Genomic DNA, 22824 nt, shown 5'->3' on the forward strand with positions numbered 1-22824 from the left:
AATTAGCCTCAACAGAAGCTGCTTTATCAGGGTCATCATAAAGGAGCCCTAAAGCATTAAAGAAGACATCGACTGATTGCAGGGCTGAATGGGTCGAAGGCAGACTAAAGGCCCAAAGTGTGAGGATCCCCTTGAAGCAGAGAGATACACCTACACGCTCAGTTTCAGTACCCGATGAGATAGGCCATAGTTTAAAGTACAATTTGCAACCTTCCTTGAAATTAAAGAATGTTTTACATTTCCCTGAGTACCGATCCGTAAAATTGACTTTAGGTTCTTTAGCAGCGGCTTGTGCAGACGACGAGCGAACATCCTCTGCTCGCATAGACAATGCTTGTACTTTCTGGGTAAGGGCTTGAATCTGTGTAGCAAGAACTTAGGTAAAATTTGAGACTTGGATCCATGTCAGTCGCGCTATATGGGTCGACTATAATGTTGCAGTCTCCTAGGACTCATCGTATAAAACCTCTAGAATCACACAGGCTAGGTCTTCATCAATAACATCCACCTGCTGTTCCCTTAGAACTGGACATGTTTACTGGTACTTAGGTGACTGCCTGGACTTAACCCAAGATAGTAGAGGCTTACACGGTTAACCTAGGGCCACTAGATGTTATGCAACTGATTGAGGACTGGAAAGGTCAGGTAATCTTGATGAAGCCTACTAGGTAGAGCTTGTGTAGTAGAGAAGCAACTAGGACAGCAGAGATGTGGCTAGAGAGCCAAGAGATGGCCTTGTGGTACGAGGTGCAGCTATGGCGGTTGGGATGTGGCTGAGAGGCGATATGGAAACAAGATGAGAAGTGGCTTTGAGAGCCGGTAATTACATAAATTGAGATGCAGCCTAGAGGGCCGTGGTGCGGCTTTGACAGCTGGAATGAGGCGTTGAGAGCTGAGGTGGTAACAGGCTGAGGTGCGGCCTTGTGGGCCGAGGTACAGCTAGACAGCTGGGATGCGGCTTTAAGAGCCGAGGTGGTAACTGGCTGAGGTGCGGCCTTGTGGGTCAAGGTGTGGCTAGACAGCTGGGAAGCGGCTTTGAGAGCCGAGGCAGTAACAGAGTAAGAGATGGCAATAGATGACTACAATGAGCGGCGAGGCCGCAGTCACAGCACAACCCAGGTACACCGCAGGCAGCAATAAATGAACACTGCGGGACAGGCACAGATGAGCAGGACCATGACTGGCAGGGACCGGAAGGACACGTACAGAAACTCTATAGCCGGCAAGCTGGCGTTGAACCAATAGGCTTAAAAAGATAAGGAACCAATAAGCAAGCAGGTGATTGAGGATAATCTGCAGGTGAAAGCATAACATCAGCCAGTATTCCCAGCATCACGTGCCAAAGTCTGGCGCCCCGGTCTCCTGGCAACAGAGAGCATCATCCCAGTGCGGCGAGGACGTTGTACCGAGGGAATAGTCTGGACCTAAAGGTGTAGGATAGAAGAACCCGGAAGAGGGGAGGTGGCAGGAACTGGAGTATGTAACTAGGCGTGCCAGCGACTTGTGACATGAAAATGCCTGGACGCCGACAGAGAAAAGGCTATATAGAACAAGATCATTTTTCATAGTGATTATTAAAAATAAATGATTAAAGTCCACATAAAAAGTATAGTTTGAACTTTGGATTTTACTCCAGAAATATTATTCCTCCACCCCTTAGGAATTGTACTTACTTGATATATATGCATAACAAGCATACAATTTTCTACCAGTTTTTATACAGTCGGCGATTAGTAACCTTTAGTGAAAACATATGTAAGGGTATTTTTTCCAAAAGTGTTAATTTGTTTTTTCAAATCAGTGAGCATATATGTTGTCCATCTTCGTTTTATGTGAAAACTAGAAATATTGTTGATACGGATGTTTGTTTTGTTACTTTGTTCTAAATATCATACAAAATTAGCACTTATACAATGATTGCCATAAAAACAAGGTTATACAATGATAAGATACAGTGTAAGCACTATGATTTGGCAAGTTTCTGAAGCTGTGAGACCAGGCTTGGACTGGTCTGGTCTGGTGGGAAGCAGGGTAAATCACCGACAAGCACCACTGCTTTAGGGCTTGACCCACTACCATCATGGACAGGGTCAATGCAGGGGCGGACTCGTTCCTCTCTAACGGTCATGGACCACCACTTTTAATTTTAAGAAAGAAAAAAAAAGTATTTTAAAGTGCAGACACCCTCCCACTGTCCCCTCTCCATTTACATACTGCTGCCGTAATGCAGAGTAGTTTCCAGATCAGGTGAAGGTGTCTGCTGTGCTCTAATTGACTGAGTGACGGATCATTCAGTCACTCAGCCAAGCACAGACCTGCCCCATCCTACACTGCCGGGAATGGAGGAAGCTGCAGGTCTCAGGAGGCTGCTGCAGAGGAGACTGTAGGCAGCACAAAGGAAGAAGTGTGTGTGTATGGTAGAGCGAGTGTGTGAGAGTCAGTGTGTTAGAATGTGTGCGAGAGGCACAGGGCATACGTCAGATTCTGAGAGAGGCACAGAGCGTGCATGAGCAGGGCTAAGAAATTATTACTGTAATAAAGGTAGCAGAATTAAAAAATAAATAAGAGGCATAAATTATATATTCAAAATATACTAAAGTGAACATTATATTTATTATATATTATACCTATGAAGACACATTTTTAAAACCTAATTGGGCACATATGATTACAGGTTGAGTATTCCGAAATACGGAATATTCTGAAATACGGAATTATTTTGGCATGACTGAGATAATTAGACCTAAGGCACAAATTATTAAAAATATTGTACAAAATGACCTTCAGGCTGTGTGTATAAGGTGTATATGAAACATAAATGAATTTAATTTCTGTACACAAACTTTGCTTGAGCCACAAAATTATTTAAAATATTGTATAAAATGACTTGCAGGCTGTGTGTATAAGGTGTATATGATACATGAATGCATTCTGTGTGTAGATTTGGGTCCCATTCCCAAGATATTTCATTATGATATGCAAATATTCCAAAATACGGAATATTCCGTTATCCAAAATACCCCTGGTCCCAAGCATTTTGGATATGGGAGACTCAACCTGTACTATATAACATCTAGAACATATTACTACTATTATTCTACTGAAAGGGGCACATAGTAGTAGTAGACTACAAGCAGGTACATATTATATTATTAGACTAAAGGTGGCACAGACTATTGTTATTCTACAAAAGTGGGCATATTATTAGACTAAACGTGTGACATATAAAATGCTTTATGCTGCCCATACACCTACACGACCAACATAAGATCAGATTCATCATACGATTTTCCTACGATTCCCCGTAGCTCCCCGGCAGCATGTTTGTTGTATTTCTTTAGCACACAATCTGTCGTAAGATCGATCCGGTGTCTCACAGGCTCATAAGGGAAACAGTCATTGCAATGACTTGAATTGCTGCACGTTGGATCGCATGAACAAAATAAACGGCACAATCTGAACACGATGTGCTGCACATCTGACCAGAAGATCCGATTATAGGATCTTATCTTACTAAAATAATACACGATTTTCACAAGATCCATCTTATGACTCATCGAAAATCGGGCAATTGGCCCGAAATCGTGCAGGTGTATGGCCAGCATTAGGCTAATTTGGGCAGAGTGTGGTGGACACAGGAATCTGAGGCTGCATAATATTATGCCATGTCCTTTGAGGGATGACCACTTCCCTCCAGTTCACCACATCAACCTAATGGCTGGTCTCACACCTTCAGCGTGCCCCTTTCACTGCATTTCCCTTGTGGGCTCTTAATGCCCCAGTGCAACACTGTGTTGAACTTGATTTTAAGGCTTAAATATTTGTTGTTGAAGAGTTCTAGAGCAATTCTTTGTTTGTGCATTTAAGTAACAAAGGGGTCTATTTACTAAGCAGTGTTAGGAGACAGAGTGAAAAGTGATAAGTCTGTGACAAGGTGCCAGCCAATCAGCTCCCAACTGTCCCAAAGGGGTCTATTTACTAAGCTGTGTTAGGAGATAAAGTGAACAGTGATAAGGTACCAGCCAATCAGCTCCTAACTGCCATTTTTCAAACACAGCCTGTGACATGGCAGTTAGGAGCTGATTGGCTGGTATCTTATCACCATTCACTTTATCTCCTACCACAGCTTAGTAAATAGACCCCTAAGAACTGGATAAAGAATTGTGTTATTATTAAGTCAGTGCCTAGTGTTACATATAGGGAATTTCGTTAATCAAGAAAAAGGTAAGGAAGGATTGCAATCAAATAAACAGTATTCTGATGAACAGGTTACTTATAAGGTACAAACACTCAATAGGAACATTACTTACTTGTCCCGTAAAACTACACCCTCGATGCATGCACCAAAAAGGACAACAGTGCTGAAATCTGATGGTTATGTTAAGTAAACAAGGAAACATCATTTTTTTTTAAATCAGATTAATGTAGGTCCTGTCTGATTTGTGGGATAGCTTTTTACTAAGCTAACTGAAAGTACTCGTACAAACAAATTAGAGAACACTAATACTACAGGTTTCAGTTTTATGTACCCAATACCTATGCCTAAAATTATATACAATAATTCGCTTTTGGGTATTCCCAGTAGGATACAGACCAATGAAGTGGTTATTATGGCTAAAATGGTGCCTATGGGAATTGATTTTTGAGCATCTTTCAGGTCCCCCGATCGGTTACTTCCAGCCATAATACCTGTAGAAAGCAAACAAAAAAATGAAGTTTGCAGCACTGTAATACAGAGTAAGTACTTCAATTACTTGTAGCTTAAGTCAATTAAAACAAAAAACAGCCACACAGTCAATGGACAATTGTAACTACTATATATCTAAAACATTTAGAATTTAATTTACTTCAACATTTTATCATTCACGTGCGACTCCCTGACCCTTAGACTTCTAGTTCCTCTATGGAAACGCTATGCAATCATTCCCAATACTCTAAAGGTCTTATTTAGACTCAATAAAGAGGAAAAGTAATATTTACCAGGTGAGTGCCAAGCAGTCAAAGTCTGATTACCAGAGCCACGCTGACACGCACGCCCACAAGGACATGTCCACTTCAAAAGAAGCAGTGCCAAGCCTCATACTGGACAACCAATCAGTACATATGGAAATCATGTCACCGAGGTCACGTGGGGCGGACACCCACTACGTCACCTATCATTTTTTGATAGTAGGCTATTTAGCATTAGATTAGATGCACTTTGCACTTGGATATCCATTTTACTGTTTATTATAAGCTAGTATGTTAGGGACCTACCCTACAGACGTTACCTGGATATGGTGAGTAGGCCCATAACTTGGCCATGATTAAAACTTCTATTTATTGCAAAATTTTATTGCATAATGTATTTATATATAATCAGTAATTTGGAGTTGTGTACCAGTGATTTGTCTGTTTCTGTGCCACCCAAAACACAAACAGTTTCAGCATACAGTATAACTGGAATCAGTATGTAATACCGCCTGCCGCAAATCCCGACAGCGGAAGCCCGGCAGGGGTGAAGATCCAGACAGCTGATTTTGGTAAGTACCCCTTACCCCACCCTTTACCCTAACCCTCCCTTAGGTGTGCCTAACCCTAACCTCCCCCCTAGTGCCTAAACCTAACTCCCCTTCCCCGCAGCCTAAACCTAAGCCTCCCGCGGGGTGCCTAACCCTAACCTCCCCCCCGGGGGTCCCTAACCCCCCTTCCCCTAGCCTAAGCCTAACTCTCCCGGGGGGGTGCCTAACACTAAGTCACCCGGGAGGCCTAAACCCCCCCCCCCGCAGCTGTCCACGCCCGGCTTATCTTCGTTCGGTATGATGGGCGTTGGGCTCCCGGCGTAGGTCTGACAGGCGTCGGGATTTCGACGCCTGTCATTAGTATCTTGCCAGGATTTGAAAGTCGGCATTTCGACCATCGGCTTCCTGACTGCAACCCGTATAACTGTCTCTTAAAATGTAAATATAACATTTCACAGGAACTGATAAATTGCATTCATCCTTTCAAATAAGAGTATCTAGGCATAAAATCAGCTTTCCCAGTCTTAACACCTTCAGTTCTTAGGAAGTTCCACTATAAGGAAATTCTTCAAAACAAACATTGTTTTTCCCTAAAGCTGTTGGACAGTTTACATAGAGACACAACTTAGCCTCCCTAGCGTGCATTTAAAAAACAGTTTATTTAGTCAATATCTACCCTCCACTGCTAGGCTACGATAATTACCATATCAATCCCTAGGTGAGTATGTCTAAAGAGCAGTTTGTCTACAGATGTACAGTACATGGCGCCTTGCACCTACATTTCCCCTATTAGAGATGGTGCCGCGGCACGAGGGATAACCCCTTCAGTTCCGAGGCGGCCATTTTAGCCAGGTGTGGTCGGGTTCTGGCCAAACAAAGCTTATGGCTCAGACTCCCAATCCATTAGATCTATATTCTACAGAGACGTTAAGGCAATAAAGCCGACTATGGAACCTATGCTATAACAGCAAGCTGAGAAATTTGCAAACTGAAAAATCAACTGGCCCGCACTTTCACCCAGGTACAAACAAATGAACACATGCTGGGTGTGGCCTTCCATGAGATAGCCCATCAAGCAAAATATTAAAAATGGCATTATAAATCTTATCAACAACTCTGGAACAGAGTGGACGACCTTGGGAACCACTCACACCGCAATAATCTACCTTTAGTGGGCCTACCAGAGTCTATTAAATTTGACGCCTTACTGAACTTTGTTTCAGAAAAACTGTCTGCTCTTGTTCATTTTCCACCTGAATCTGGTCAACTAGTGATTGAGTGAGCACATTGTCTAGGTCCTACCAGAGATAACCCATCTGCCCGGCCTAGAGTGTACTGTATCTACTACCATAAAACATCTTTCGCATACTGTACTTCCTCCTATTATATCTTCTCAGTGGACTTTATTCCCATTCATTTTGATGGACACTCATGACCTCACTTTCCCCTGCTTCTATTATCTTTAGATTCTCCAACTTGGCCTTTCCGCTATCCAACCACAAGGTCCTATCAGCTTCACCTTACCTTATAAGCCGTGAAGAATAGAAGTCGGTAGGTGCGCTTTAGTATTCTGTACCAAGAGTTACAAATGGGAGCAGCTTACTGCCTAGGTAACCACTTAACCTATTAATGATATATAGTAAAAAATCAAATATAAAGATGTTCATGCAGTAAGCGCTCAAACCTGCAAAGTCTAATGATCCAGCTAGGTGCATGTGCATATGGTAGGCGGAAAAAAAAAGGCCGCCTTAGCTGGCCGAAACGCGTTGGAGACACCCAGGCAGTAACTACACATCAACCGCCATCCCAGACCGTGTGGAATCCGGGAGATAAGAAGAACAACACGCCGCACTCCTGCCGCCACCAGCCTTCCGGACTGTGCTCAGAGGGACCCCGGATCCCAGCGGTGTGAGTAGCCTCACCCCCCAGTAAGAGATCTCTGCCGTGCACAAACATGACCTGCGGCCGCTCCACCGGTTTGCCGCCGTGGACTTTACCCTCTGCTGCGGCGACTAGGTGGTGTTGTAGGTTAGCAAAAACCAGGTCAGCAACAGACACCGGAGGGCGCCGTCGGTCACAGCACAGGTAGCGGGGACTTACATCCCGGCTGCCGTGCTGTCCCTAGACTGTCAGCGCCTGGACCTTAGATCCGGTTTGACGAGGCTCTCCCCGCTGAGTTCTGGGGAACCCTGACCAGAAACTGGTCGGTGCGGGTCACGGTTACTGCAGAACCGTGGCCAGTGTTGGCACCATCACACCCCTGTTCAAACCTACCGGCCGCCACTCATTGACTGTACTGAAAGAAGATTTAAGTTTGTACAGATTCTGGGATTACATGCGCATCCAAGACTTTCTGGTACATTTCCAGTGACATATATCCATCCCCCACTTCACCTACTCCGTGACATTTTCTAATATCCCCTATGCCCCATTTGTACTCATTTGCACCTATTGTGTGGTATCTCTTTGCTACCACAAAGTTAATTTTCAGTCTTATGCATATTTGTGTATGCTTATTTGTTACTAGTATACCCACTTTATTTATGGGATTAAAACATAATTGATTTATGCTTACCTGCTTGCTTGCTACATGTTATAGTTTGTATACTGTGGCATTCAATTTAGACCGTACTCCTGCTTACGAGTTGTTAGTCAGAGGGGGTTTTTTTTTGCCTACCATATGCACATGCACCTAGCTAGATCATTAGACTTTGCAGGTTTGAGCGCTTACTGCATGAACATCTTTATGTTTGATTTTTTGCTATAACCTTATAAGCCAACACACACACAACCCACATTCAGTGGTGGATGATATGTCAGTTATGTGCGGCTGCAATTTCGAACAGATTTGCATGTGCGATAATAGTCCGTTTAAGCATTCTCCTAGTGGAGTAACGCAACTGACTAAATCCTGCAATGCATATCTGAGCAATGCTCAAGTCCGCTGGTGGAACCAACCACTCTACTATTGCACCATTGGGCGGAACATTGTCTCCTCGAGCAACCCTTGGCTAGTGCAGAGTCCTCCTTCTAACTTTCTCAGAATATGGCCACTGTGGTGCTGAGAAAGAGAACGCATGCATGTACACATGAAACAGCCTCTTTTTGAGTTTACCAGGCTACCTCCCTGTCTCTATCTTGAAACGCTCATGGATCGCAAGTGCTGTCTCTAATCACAGCGATGCGATGTCGTACGCAATGTGTACACCATTGCACACCTAGCTTTTCGCATGCGCAGTTAGCCAGACTTTCTTTGACTTTTTAAGCATGTAAAAAATTGCTAAACTGCACAAACATAGGCACTGCATCCACCTCTGAATCAGGACCACAATTTTTGACATTCCAAATCTTAACCATGGCAAACCAAGACCATCTGCTATCCACATAAGTGCTACTGGGCAACACTGTAGGAAGTCTCACTCCTATGCTGACTTACTCCAGTAAAAATTCACCCTTTCATCTTACAACACTGTCCTGTCACTTACCCAGCTAACACTCATACTTCACTATTATCAACCTAGTTATTTATTTATTTATTTTTTTACCCCAGTTACTTCTCTGCATACCTCCTCCCAATTTTTTCCTCAAAGCACAAATATTGCCTACTGTTTCAAGGACAAAACTAACACAATTTAATAACATTTTCCTCATGCCATTTCCCACTTGCACCACTCAATTCCCAATCCAAATTAAACTGAGACCGCACTCACAAATGTGATAAATTATCTACTTACAGAAAAGTCTAATGGCCCGTACACACAAAGCGATCAGACGATAACGATATCGCTGTCAGCTCGTCCTGCTCCCTCCCTGGTGTGCTGGATGATTGATATCGATCATCCAGCACACCACCAACTTACCAGTGACTATAGCGACCCATGATCAACGATCGCGGGTCCCTATAGTAACCTGCTCGATATCGAGCAGGTTGGCCAGCATGCACGGCCGATGGAGGATATTGCTAACGTCCATACATAACGATATCATTCAAATCGTGCATTTAAAACGCTGCGTATGTACGCAGCATTAGGGTGACCTCTCCATACTCATCCTTTGCTGCTTTTGACACTGTTCATCATCCTTTTATCCTGCAAAACCTTTGCTCCATTAGCCATCACATCACAGTTCTTTTCTGGTTAATTTCCTGCCTCTTTTCTAATGATCTCTCCCCTTCTGTACAATATATGTAACTAACTGTCTCTCTGCTACCTTAAAGTGAAGGTTCCCTAGCAACCTAGCCGACTACCTTGGTTTCATACTTGACTCCGCCCTCTGTTTTAGTAATCAAATCTGGTCTATCTCCCTGTCCTGTTGCCTCCACTTTAGTAAAAGCTCTACTTATTTCCTAAGATGCTATCATAACCTTAGCTACTCACACCTCTGCGTTACAGGACTGTAACGCCACACAAATCAATGTTGTCAATAATAATGATAAAAATAACAATGGTGCAGTTATATTTACAGAGATGCTGCATACAGACAGGCACTGACTGATAATGCTTTCAAATAATCTGACAATTCTTACCGGTCACAGAAGGGAAAAATATGCCGACAAGTACTGTAAATGTGGTAGTGATGTCTGCCAGGACATACAGATGAAGATTGCTCTTAGATCCTAGAACATCTACAGACAAGTTTTGGAATTTCTCAAGAATTGAACCTTTTTCTAGGTAAGTACTCCACAGGTTATCTGTGTATGTCAGAAAAGAGACAAACTTAGTAAAGTGCTAATATAAATAACAAAATAAAACAAAGCAAAAGAGGGAGACAAAATCTACAAGAAAGCATTTTGGGGAAAAAAAAAGTTTCAGTAATGGAGTTAGAACAGGAATATACAAGTTAAAGTGAACAGAATTGCTATCCATATCTAGGTCCTGTGCTACTCCGATGGCGCTGGACGTCTTCTTTTGCCGAAAATGCGTCTAATGCTGGGTACACACTACGCGATATGTCGCCCAATCCGGTGGATCGGAGCGACATATCAGGCACATCGGCCTATGTATACAAGCTATGTCGCTGATAATGTCCGTCATCAGCAACATGCAGGTAAGTCCGACGGACGACATCGTTAGCGAGTGCCATGCTGTTGGATGCAGCATGGCCCGAGTCGTCTCAGCCGGCATCGGCAAGTGTGTATGCACTTGCCAATGAGGGCACCCTGCCGGGTTCCATCTCTAATGGGGTCAGTACACACTAGACATCGTCTAGTGTATACCGGCCTTTAATTACAATGCAATGCGACTAAAACGCACCTTCAGACTGTGCTGATTAATTTGATATGCAACACTTTTAAATCTGTGTGCACCTGAGCCTCTGTATGAACCACAACAGAACTTGGGATGAAAAAGCTGCAGCCGCTATATTGTAGCGCTTCATATACACATTCAAAGACTAAGGCACATCGCATCTTAGATGCATTTTCAGCCAAAAAAAAAAGACACAAGAAGGATGCTCAGCGCTAGCATAGTCTAAAATGACCTTGTGCGCCGAGAGAGGCTTTTTAGTGCGACTGCAGATGTATAAGGACACATCTGTATATGATTTCTTCCAAAATGCCAGTTTCATTTTGCAAACAGTAATAGTATTAGATGCAATGGAAAAAAAGGTTGATACGAATTAAATGAATAAGCAGTAAAGTCCTTCCTTTGCAAAAGACAAGGAAAGAACATTTATTTTATATGAAAGAACAGTTATTGTTGATGCCCTATTGTAAACAAATTATATGCATAACATGTAGGTTTTGAAAGAAATGGTTTAACACTAAATTAGAACATCCATCAAAATGGAATGAAAATAATATTTTTATGATGTTTCTCTTTTTTACATTACAGTGACAACTATAAAGATTAGTTTCAATTGAAACATTACAAATGTGGTTACACATGGAATATGCATTAAACTTAGGGCCTAATTCAGACCCACTCGCAAGCGGGTCGATGTTGGCCCAGTGCGCATGCGCACGACGGACCCGGCTCCGTCGTGCGCATGCGCGAGACCCGGATAGCAACGGGCAATCTGTCGCTATGGGTCTCATACCAAAGGGGGCGTGCTGTCGATGGTGAGTGGCTGCCCAGACGGAGGCGTTCCTATGGGAACGCCTACCGTCTGGGGCCGGCCCCACTGACATCACAAGTGATGTCAGTGGGAGTGCCTTCAGCTCTGATAGAGCCGAAAGCACTCCAGGGCTTGCGGCAACGAGACCATACCACAAGGGTCTCGTCGCAAGCCCGATGGTCGCGATGGTCTTGACCATCGCAACCATCTTTTTGGCAGCTTGCTACAGCTGTGGGTGGTCACCCACAGCTATGCGAGCGGCCAGGAGGCCGCTCTAAAAAAAGAGAAGGACGGACCTGATTCAGAGCAAGCGCTCTGTCAGAGTGTCCGGCTCTGAATCAGGGCCTCAGTGTGAAATGAGCAAGTTAAGTTTGTTATATTAATTGTGATGAACATCCTACACTTTATACTTGCCTACTCTACTAAAATGTCTGGCAAACTCTAGCGTTTTGGAGAGTTCTCCTTGCTTCCCGGTAGAGAAAACCACCCATTCGGATCCTGTACATTTATCCAGTGAAGGAGGCAGATATGAGATGGTAATCATAGGATTTTTTTGTATCAGGTGGAGGAGCATTGCGAACAGTGGCGTAACTAGGGAGGTTGAGTGCCCTGGTCGCTGTCTGACCCGGCGTCGGGAGGGGGAGGAGGGGGGGGTCACCCCGTTGGCCGATGTTCAGGTCAGTGCGGACACCACTAACCTGAACGGCAGCACCACCCCTGCCGCCGGGTCCGACAGCTGCATTATATACTAAAACAAACACACCTCCGCCGATGCCGGGTAGTACATTCACTGACAGTGAGTGTACTACCTGGCGGCGGCGGTTTGTTTTAGCAGCCAGTAAGAGTCAGAGACTCTTATTGGCTGCTGCACCCAGGGCCGGCGCCGGACTGGAGGTCACTCATGAGTTCTGCCTTCCGGCTCTCGCAGTGGGTGAAGGGAAAGAGATGTCATGATGTCTCTCCCATAGTGCTGAGCAGAATGGGTGGAGCGGACAGTGGCGGGCGCAGGAGCGGGGATTCGGGTAAGTATAATTTGGTGTTCTGTATGTTTTATGTGTAAGGGGCACTACTACTGGGGGCACTGCATAAGGGGTACTACTACTGGGGGCACTGCATAAGGGGTACTACTACTGGGGGCACTACTACTGGGGGCACTGCATAAGGGGCGCTACTACATTGCATAAGGGCCATTGCTACTGGGGACATTGCATAAGGGGCACTGCTACTGGGGATGCTGCATAACAGACACTACTACTGTGGGCACTGCATGAGGGGACCTACTACATTGCATAAGGGGCACTACTACTAGGGGCATTGCATAAGGGGAACTAGTACTGGGGACACTGCATAAGGGGCACTACTACTGTAGGCACTGCATGAGGGGCACTACTAGTGTGGGCACTGCATGAGGGGCATTATTACATTGCATACGGGGCACTACTACTAGGGGCATTGCATAAGGGGCACTACTACTAGGGGCATTGCATAAGGGGCACTACTAATGGGGCAATAAGGTGCATATGGAATGGAATGTTCCTAGAGCGACAAGAAACGGTGGCATCATGTTGACACGGTCCCATTTTTCAATAGATATGCCCCCTTGTGGCATGTGGCCCGGACACTATTTTGGTGCGCACACAGTTGGGGGGGGGGGTTGGGCACCATTTTCCTTCTTGCTCATGGCACCAAATGCCCTAGTTACGCCATTGCATGTGAATCACATTAACATAATCATGCCACTCAGTTGACATTAATAGATTGGTTACAAGACCAAGATGTACAGTATATATCAATACATCCTTGGAAAAGCAGTTCTTCAAATATTTCCTCCACATTCATGATCAGGAGGTTTCCCCAGAAGTAAGCAGATGTGCCCACAAATCTATCCACCTCCAAAATTTTGATGTTAAGTGACCCGAGCCACTTAGTTATCACTTTTGCCTTATGGCAAGGTGCCCCATCATGCTGGAAAAGGCATTGTTCATCCCCAAACTGCTCTTAGATGCTTGGGAGAAGTTGCTCTTGGAGGATGTTTTGGTACTATTCTTTATTCATGGCTGTGTTCGTAAGCAAAATTGTGAGTGAGCCCACTCCCTTGGCTGAGAAGCAACCCCACACATGAATAGTCTCAGGATGTTTTACTGTTGGCATGACACAGGACTGATGGTAGCACTCACCTTTCCTTCTCCGGACAAGCATTTTTCCAGATGCCTCAAACAATCGGAATGGGAATTTATCAGAGAAAATGACTTTATCCCAGTCCTCAGCAGTCCAATCCCTGTACTTTTTACAGAATATCAGTCTGTCCCTGATGTTTTTCCTGGAGAGAAGTGGCTTCTTTGCTACCATTCTTGACACCAGGCCATCCTCAAAGTCTTCACCTCACTGTGCGTGCAGCTGCACTCACACCTGCCTGCTGCCATTCGGGAGCAAGCTCTGCACTGGTGGTGCCCTGACCCCGCAGATGAATCAACTGTAGGAGAAGGTCCTGGTGCTTGCTGGACATTCTTGGGCGCCCTGAAGCCTTCTTCACATCTATTGAACCTCTCTTCTTGAAGTTCTTGATAATCCGATAAATGGTTGATTTAGGTGCAATCTTACTAGCAGCAATAGCCTTGCCTGTAAAGTTCTTTTCATGCAAAGCAATGATGATTGCACGTGTTTCCTTGTAGGTAACCATGGTTAACAGAGGAAGAACAATGATTTCAAGCACCACCCTCCTTTTAAAGCTTCCAGTCTGTTATTCTAACTCAATCAGCATGACAGAGTGATCTCCAGCCTTGTCCTCGTCAACACACTCACCTGTGTTAACGAGAGAATCATTGACATGATGTCAGCTGGTCCTTTTGTGGCAGGGCTGAAATGCAGTGGAAATTTTGTTTTTGGGATTAAGTTCATTGTTATGGCAAAGAGTGAAGCTGCAATTAATTGCAATTCATCTGATCACTCATCAGGACATTCTGGAGTATATGCAAATTGCCATCATAAAAATTGAAGCAGCAGACTTTGTGAAAACCAATACTTGTGTAATTCTCAAAACTTTTAGCCATGGCTGTACATAATATGGAGTTTCAGGAGATGTAAAAATGTAAGTGCAGGGTGTTTCAGCCAAATGATGGCTTGCTTCACTGATAGTGACAGCTCTTTGGATCTCATATTGAGAGTCGACAGCAACTGATTCCAAATGCAAATGTCACACCTAGAATCAACTCCAGACCGTTTACATGCTTAATTGATAATGAAATAACAAGGGAATAGCCCACACCTGTCCATGAAATAGCTTTTGAGTTGATAGTCCCATTACTTTTGGCCCCTTAAAAAGTGGGAGGCACATATAGAAACCGTTGTAATTCCTACACCGTTCACTTGATTTGGAAGTAATTACCCGCAAATTAAATCTGAATGTCTGCAGTTAAAGCACATCTTGTTTGTTTCATTTCAAAGCCATTGTGGTGGTGAATAGAGGCCAAAATATGAAAATTCTGTCAATGTCCCAATATTTATGCACCTGACTGTAAGTATGTCAGCATTTCAGATGGAGATATTGTGAACATGTCTCCATTTTGCATATATCGACATATTCCATGTGGACAGAGTAAATGGCCACATGATGACTGAATCTTGTTAAATACATAAGCTATGTGTGTTGTCATAGAACAAATATATTGTACATATTATATATAGAACGAAAGTTTCATGAAAATAACATTTTAATTACACAAAATCGACATGCTGCACTTCTCAGGAATGTAATCAACAATTTACCCACATTAGACATTGAGGGGCAGTTGTACTAAGCTATGGAAAGTGATAAATTGGAAAGTGATAAACTGCCAACCAATGGGTGTGGTATAAGAGTGAGACAGTAATTAGATAGACAATTTCTAGATAGACCCCAGATGTTAGACAGTCAATAGGTCGACAGGTACAAAAGTCGACAGGTACAAATGGTCGACATGGTCAAAAGGTTTTTTTTTGTTTTTTAGCCCTAATCTTCACCCTAACTCTAACCCTCCCTCCTGGTGCCTAAACCTAACCGTCAGGGTAAGTGCCTGACCCTAACCCTCCCTTCTAGTGCCTAACCCTAACCATCTTGGTAAGTGCCTAACCGTAACCATGGGGGTAAGTGCCTAACCTTAACCATGGGGGTAAGTGCCTAACCCTAACCATGGGGGTAAGTGCCTATCCCTAACCATGTGGGTAAGTGCCTAACCCTAACCCTCCAGTAAGTGCCTAACCCTAAAAAAAACAAAAAAAAAAATGTGTCGATCATTTTTGTGTCGACCATTGTCATGTCGACCTTTTGTACATGCCGACCTATTGAATGTAGGCCCATTGTCTAACTAATTACTGTCTATCTACAGTCCGGAACCCCAACCAATCATCTCCTGTCATGTTACAAGGCTGTGTTTGAAAAATGACAGTTAGGAGCTGATGGGTTGGCAGTTTATCACTTTCCTGAGCTTATTACATCTGCCCCTAAATGTGTTCTAAGTGCCATTAGGCATATAATGAACATGCTGCAATTACAAGCACAGGATCCATAACATGCTTTTCAGATAGGTATCAGGCATGCAGAGTATACTTTTATCTTAGATTGACTTTTTCAAATATGTACAACCAACTAAACATGGCAAGTACTTTCTTTGAACATATTTTTAATTTACTTCCATGCAACAGAAAGGGTTACCATCCCATGCCTAGCAAATACAGAAAAATCAGTCTAATGCTGCCCATCCACTAGGCGATTAAACCTAGCAATGGAGTGATAACTATGGTCGTTATCGCTCCATCGCTTGGCAATCGCCCACAAATCGGGCAGTAACATGTTAAAAACGACCAGCGATGCGTGCGCCCGCTGGTCGTTTTTAACATCAAACATCGCCTGAACATGACGGTCAACCTGACGACCGCTGTCAGGTTCACATGTTCGGGGAGGATTGATCTGCATACACTGAACGTCTGAACGTTCAGTGTACGCAGTTCACCCCGCGGGAGACGACGGCGTCTTAATCGTGCCGTCGTCCCCCCATCCACTAGGGGAATTTGACAGGCGATAGCAAGATAACGACGTCGGTATCGTGCAATCGCTTGCAAATCGTCTACAAATCGGGCACTTTATAGTCGGAAACGACCAGCGATGCGCGCGTCCGCTGGTCGTTTCCGACATCAATCATTGGGCAAACATGCTGGTCAACCTGACGAGAACGTCAGGTTCAGCATATTGCCAGATGATTGATGAGCCTGCACTGAATGACTGCTCGTTCAGTGTAGGCTTATCACAGACATAGAAATGACAGCACGATTACAATGTCGTAAATCGTGCTGTCGTTTTGATGGTCTGCTAGTGGATGGGCAGCTTAAGTAGTGTAAACCTTTACATTTGAAAACTTAATATAATCAGTATGTGTGCAATGCAACAACTTGTGCTTGTGCGTGATGCTCAGAATGAGTTGCTTTGAGTCCCACAACTGAGGTATTACTGTATGTATCAAGAGTTGAATCTTGACAATAACAAGGCCACAATGGATCAAAAGTTATAATGTGCCATGAATAAAATTAGTGAGCACCCAATAGCGCTCTGTTTGAAGAAAGATGTATTATAACAACAGATACGTGCTCTTTTTCACCCTTCATTTAAAATACTGAGTTTAGGGGACAGATCACAGACATAAATAAGGGAAATTAGGATTTTGGGACTTACCAGTAAAATCCCTTTCTCCGATTTCACAGGGGACACTAGAGATCAAGACACTGGGGTATAGACGGGTGGATGAGTGCAGCTGGCATTTTAAATCTTTAAGTGCGAGTGACTCCTCCCCCTCTATCCCCCAGTAGCCCCAGTTAGAGAATTGGAGCCTGAGGAGTCGGAACAGAATCAGAAGACACAACTGAAAAGAAAAAAAATCAAACAAGGACGGCAAAAGCAGAATAGAAACATACATAACAACAGAATGTATTCAACATAAAAAAACAAAACACAATGGCAGGTAAAGCAGTGCTGGGAGGGCGTCCCGTGTCCCCTGTGGAATCGGAGAAAGGGATTTTACTGGTAAGTACCAAAATCCTATTTTCTCCTTCATCCACCAGGGGGCACTGGAGATCAAGACACTGGGGATGTCCCAAAGTTTCCCTCCCCCTGCAACCAAAAGTAGATTTGGAGGCCGCAAAGGTCAAATAACGAACAAAAGTGCGAATCATGAACCAGGGGAGCGCATGAAAGAACAAAGTTGCTGAGGTGCAATGTGTGCAGCCAAAGAAGAACCCACAACACAAGTGGAATGCGCAGAATAAAAAACAGGCGAAAGCCGAGCACAAGCAACATACGCCTGACGGATGGGCAAATGTATCCAAATGGCTAACAGCTGCATAGAAGCAGGCCAAGCACGATTAGCAGCACCATAAAAGACAAAGGGTTTGGAAAGGGTTTCGCACGGTCAACATAAAAATAAGATAAGGAAGCCAAAAAGAGAGCGCTCACAACACCGAGACCAGCCTGTCTGAAGCCAAGTCTCAAGCAGAGAAGACTGGAGGAACAGCAGAACCAAGTTAAGGTGTAGGGCGGGACAATGGAAGCTGTCCCTGGAGAATCCCCTTAAGAAAGATTGAAACTGAGGGAAAAAGTCCAGGCGGCGCTGAATATTGACAATGCAGGATCCTGAACTCTTGAGAGAACTGAGGAGTAACCCAGCATCCAGGTCCCGGTGAAGAAGGGAAGGAGACAAGATGACGGAAAGCAGTGGTGGGAAACCCCCACTCTTCACACCAGATCACATGAGAACACCAGATGCGATAATGAGCAGACGTAACTGGCTTGCGAGCTCTGAACATGGTGGAAACCACAGAGTCTGTAACCCCGCTACATTTAAAATAGCGGCCTACAACCTCGCCATGAAATGCAGGCACTGTAAGTCAGGCAATACAACTGACCTAGTCGGCCTCACAGATTTCCACTCCTGCAAAAACCCTCTCAAGATCGTCAAAACATAGGGGGCTGTCAACCGTAGAATGCGATTCGCCTCGGGCAAAGCCCTGACTGCGTTTCCTTCCCTGAAGGATGATAAACCCGATGGCAGCGGCGTTATCTGACAGGATACGAACAGGCCGACTTCGTGAAGAGAGGTAGCTTCCAGAAGAGGAGTGAAGATTACACAGTGTTTCAACACATCGATCTGGAGGGTCGATTCGGGAAGCGACCATCGACCCTGGAAGTGATTGTCCAGAAAAACCATTAAACGTTAGCGTATCACTCTAGCAAGGAGGGAAAATGGGTTTTTGATTCTTCCCGACAGTAGTGTAAGACTGTGAGCTGCATAAACACACGCGGTTTAAGGAGGTGAAAGAAACTGCAGCGGTAAGCTATTAGAAGCCAAGCTGAAAAGAAAGTAGCTGACAGTGCTTTACACACAGCGTGACAAGACGGGACCCGGTGCCGCTGCATCCCCAATCAGGTGAGCTGTCCGCTAGCTGTGACCCGGCCGGCCAACATCTACCTGACAGAGAGACGGGGGTTGACAGCAGATTCAAGCTGCTACTTTGGCTGTGACAAGACCATCTATATTGCCGTTCCCATATTCAGATATACAGCGCACCACTGACTTTGCTTATTTATCAATATAACCTTCAGAAGATATATAGTGATTGTGCTGTGAAAGTGTTAACTTGGCGCACTACAAGAACTATTCTGCCGGACCAATCCTAGAACCAATACTAATTACTTAGAATATACTGTTGGATTTACTGCGGTTAAACCTATTTAGAAGTGGACATTTTTAGAATGAATAATTAAGCTTATTCACCAAGTGCTGCAGTTGGTACTGAGGTGGCCACCAAGCACATTACTTAAGCCATGTGATAGCGTATTGGACTGAGAAATCGTTTTTTTATTCCCTATTGGATGATTATGTGTATCAAAAATATTATTTTATGTGATCGATATCTACAGGTAGCAGTTTGTTAGTGTTATTATACCTGATACATTTTATCTTTTTACAATCGTCTTTGTGAATAAATATAGTGTTAAATTAAAGAAGCCCTTTGTTTTTTGGATTATTCAAGTATATCATTTCAGCAATAGTGCGGTCTAGCCATGCAAGTGTTGTTTTTTCTATATGTGTCAGATATGCAACTGACACTTAGGAAGGTATTCAATTAGTTTTGCACCAGAGATAAAAATTACGCCTGCCGGACTTGTCGCCTATATTGCCTCTTTTGGCCGCGGAAACTTATTGTGCGCCTCCCCGCTATTTGCCCTATTCAATTCCAAAACACGCGAAAATGGCAACACGCAAAGTCAGAACAGGCGGAAAGTGGTGTCAGAATCGGGGAAATCGGCCTGAACCCCCGATAAAGATGCAGAAACATTTGGGATCAATGTAGTAGTGCCCGATTAGGAATAAGAAAACTGTTTGGAGTACTTAAGTTGGTACAATTGCCTCTAATTAGCGTCTTTGCACAAGTGGTGAAGAATGGTATAAAGCAGTATTTTTTGGAAAAAAAAATAGTCCTGGCAAATTTTGGGTACCTGAAAATGGGTGCTAGCATATTTTATTGTCTCTAAAGTGAAGTTTTAATAAAAGTGAAATTCCTGCGTCATAAAAGCACCTGCAATCCCAAAGACACTTGACCCCTTCTTAGAGCACCCCCAGAACCTTATTTCGCTAGTCTTTGAAGTTGTCCCCCCCCACTTTATGCTTTTTCGCCCCCAAAATGAAATTACTTTTTTGGGGTGTTAAGTATTTTCCTGGGATTTTTTGACGCAGTTGTCCTTTGGGGGCTGACCCAAGGGTTCTGAGTGGTTTCCCCATCTTTGCACCCCAAAATAAAAATTTTGCACTACTTTTCTCCTGCTATTCAGAGGTGAATCTTTTTCGCTTATTACATTGCATTGACTTTCTGCGTACGTTTCTGACAGGCGAAAGGACGCAATCCGCAATATTTTTTCGCGTCTAATTAAATACGGGCCTTAGTCCAGCTGCATTGCTTTAAGTAGATATACAAAATCTATCAATTCACAACAATAGTGGGTTTACTAATTCACTAATTTACTAGTTTAATTTACTAGTTTACTAATTCACTAAGTATGTGTATTTCTAAACACATATAGAAAAATTTATTCTATATTTTTATACATATATATAATTCTTCTAAGCGCCATGAACACTGAAGCACTCATGTTACACTGACCTGCTTCAGTACCAATTCATTTCTAAAACTTTAAATGGATGCACTGATATTCATGTATTTTTTTATATGTATTTTTCACTGATGTTGGATAAATATTATTGACTTTTGCTACAAAGGAAGCGCTGGTTGATTTTTTATGAATTTTTATGTGGAGACCAGCAGCACACACTTCCAATATAAGAATGCGGAGTGTGTGCTGCTGGTCTCCATTGAAACGAATATATATATATATATATATACAGACACACACACACCCGTTCAAAAGTTTGGGGTCACATAGAAATGTCATTTTTTAAAGAAAAGCACTGGTTTTTTTTTTTCAATGAAGATAACAATAAATTATTCAGATATACACTCTATGCATTGTTAATGTGGTAAATGACTATACTAGCTGCAAACGTCTGGTTTTTAAAGGAATATCTACATAGGTGTATAGAGGCCCATTTCCAGCAACCATCACTCCAGTGTTCTAATGGTACATTGTGTTTGCTAAGCGTGTTAGAAGACTAATGGATGATTAGAAAACCCTTGAAAACCTTTGTGCAATTATGTTAGCACAGCTGAAAATGGATTTGTTCGTTAGAGAAGCTATAAAACTGGCCTTCCTTTGAGCTAGTTAAGTATCTGGAGCATCACATTTGTGGGTTCGATTATACTTTCCAAATGGCCAGAAAAATAGAACTTTCATGTGAAACTCGACAGTCTATTCTTGTTCTTAGAAATGAAGGCTATTCCATGCGAGAAATTGCCAAGAAACTGAACATTTCCTACAACGGTGTGCACTACTCCCTTCAGAGAACAGCACAAACAGGCTCTAACCAGAGTAGAAAGAAGTGCGAGGCCCTGATGCACAACTGTGCAAGAAGACAAGACAACGCCAGTGTTAACGTCTACAGTGAAGAGGCGACTCCGGGATGCTGGCCTTCTAGGCAGAGTGTCCAAGAAAAAGCCATGTCTGAGACTGGCCAATAAAAGGAAAAAAAAGATTAATATGGGCAAAAGAACACAGACATAGGACAGAGGAAGATTGGAAAAAGTGTTACGGACAGACAAATTGAAGTTTGAGGTGTTTGGACCACACAGAAGAACATTTGTGAGACGCAGAACTAGTGAAAAGATGCTGGAAGAGTGCCTGACGCCATCTGTCAAGCATGGTGGAGGTAATGTGATGGTTTGGGGCTGCTTTGGTGCTGGTAAAGTGGGAGATTTGTACAAGGTCAAGGGGATTTTGAATAAGGAAGGCTATCGCTCCATTTTGCAATGCCATGCCATACCCTGTGGACAGCGCTTGATTGGAGCCAATTTCCTCCTCCAACAGGACAATGACCCAAAGCACACCTCCAAAGTATGCAAGAACAATTTAGGGAAGCAGCAGGCAGCTGGTATTCTGTCTGTAATGGAGTGGCGAGCGCAGTCATCAGATCTCAACCCCATTGAGTTGTTGTGGGAGCAGCCTGACCGTATGGTACGCAAGAAGAGCCAATCCACCTTATGGGAGGTGCTTCAGGAAGTGTGGGGTGATATTTCTTCAGATTACCTCAACAAATTAACAGCTAGAATGCCAAAGGTCTGCAATTCTGTAATTGCTGCAAAAGGAGCATTTTTTGATGAAAGCAAAGTTTGAAGGACATAATTATTATTTAAAAATAAAAATCATTATTTCTAACCTTGCCAATGTCTTGAGTATATGTTCTATTCATTGTGCAACTAACTTGATACATAGAAGTCAGTTTTCATGTAACACACGAAATTGGGTGACCCCAAACTTTTGAATGGTAGTTCGTGTATATACATATATATATATATATATATATATATATATACACACACACAGATATATATATATATATATCTATCTATCTCCTAGACGATCCAGTCGTAAGCCATGTTTGGGAGAAGGACTGCCACCCTAAGGTGAAAACCTTATGCTTCGATATTGGATGTTATAAATTCACTTATAGAGAAAACACTGTGTTCGAGCTCTGGTTTTAAAGGGGAAAGCGCAACGCAGTCCCTTTCTAAAATAAATATGAAGTAGAGTTTCTTGTATTTGGGGAAATCACAGGGCAATGTGGGAGAAAAA

At 43.4% G+C, this 22824-nt stretch overlaps 1 protein-coding gene across 3 annotated transcripts in view; it reads right to left on the reverse strand.

Annotated features, from left to right (window-relative positions):
- SLC12A4 (solute carrier family 12 member 4) overlaps positions 1-22824 on the reverse strand; it is a 307394-nt gene that overhangs the window by 98861 nt on the left and 185709 nt on the right. For all 3 annotated transcript variants that reach the window (XM_088470905.1, XM_088470906.1, XM_088470907.1), the window contains 3 exons: positions 10027-10191; positions 4591-4689; positions 4311-4368 (listed from right to left, as the gene is read on the reverse strand). In XM_088470905.1, coding sequence (XP_088327031.1) covers positions 4311-4368; positions 4591-4689; positions 10027-10191 — 322 coding nt within the window. The remainder of the gene's footprint in view (positions 1-4310; positions 4369-4590; positions 4690-10026; positions 10192-22824) is intronic.

Source organism: Taudactylus pleione, unplaced genomic scaffold, assembly GCF_031769625.1.
Source record: "Taudactylus pleione unplaced genomic scaffold, aTauple2 ptg000106l, whole genome shotgun sequence".
NCBI lineage: Eukaryota > Metazoa > Chordata > Amphibia > Anura > Myobatrachidae > Taudactylus > Taudactylus pleione.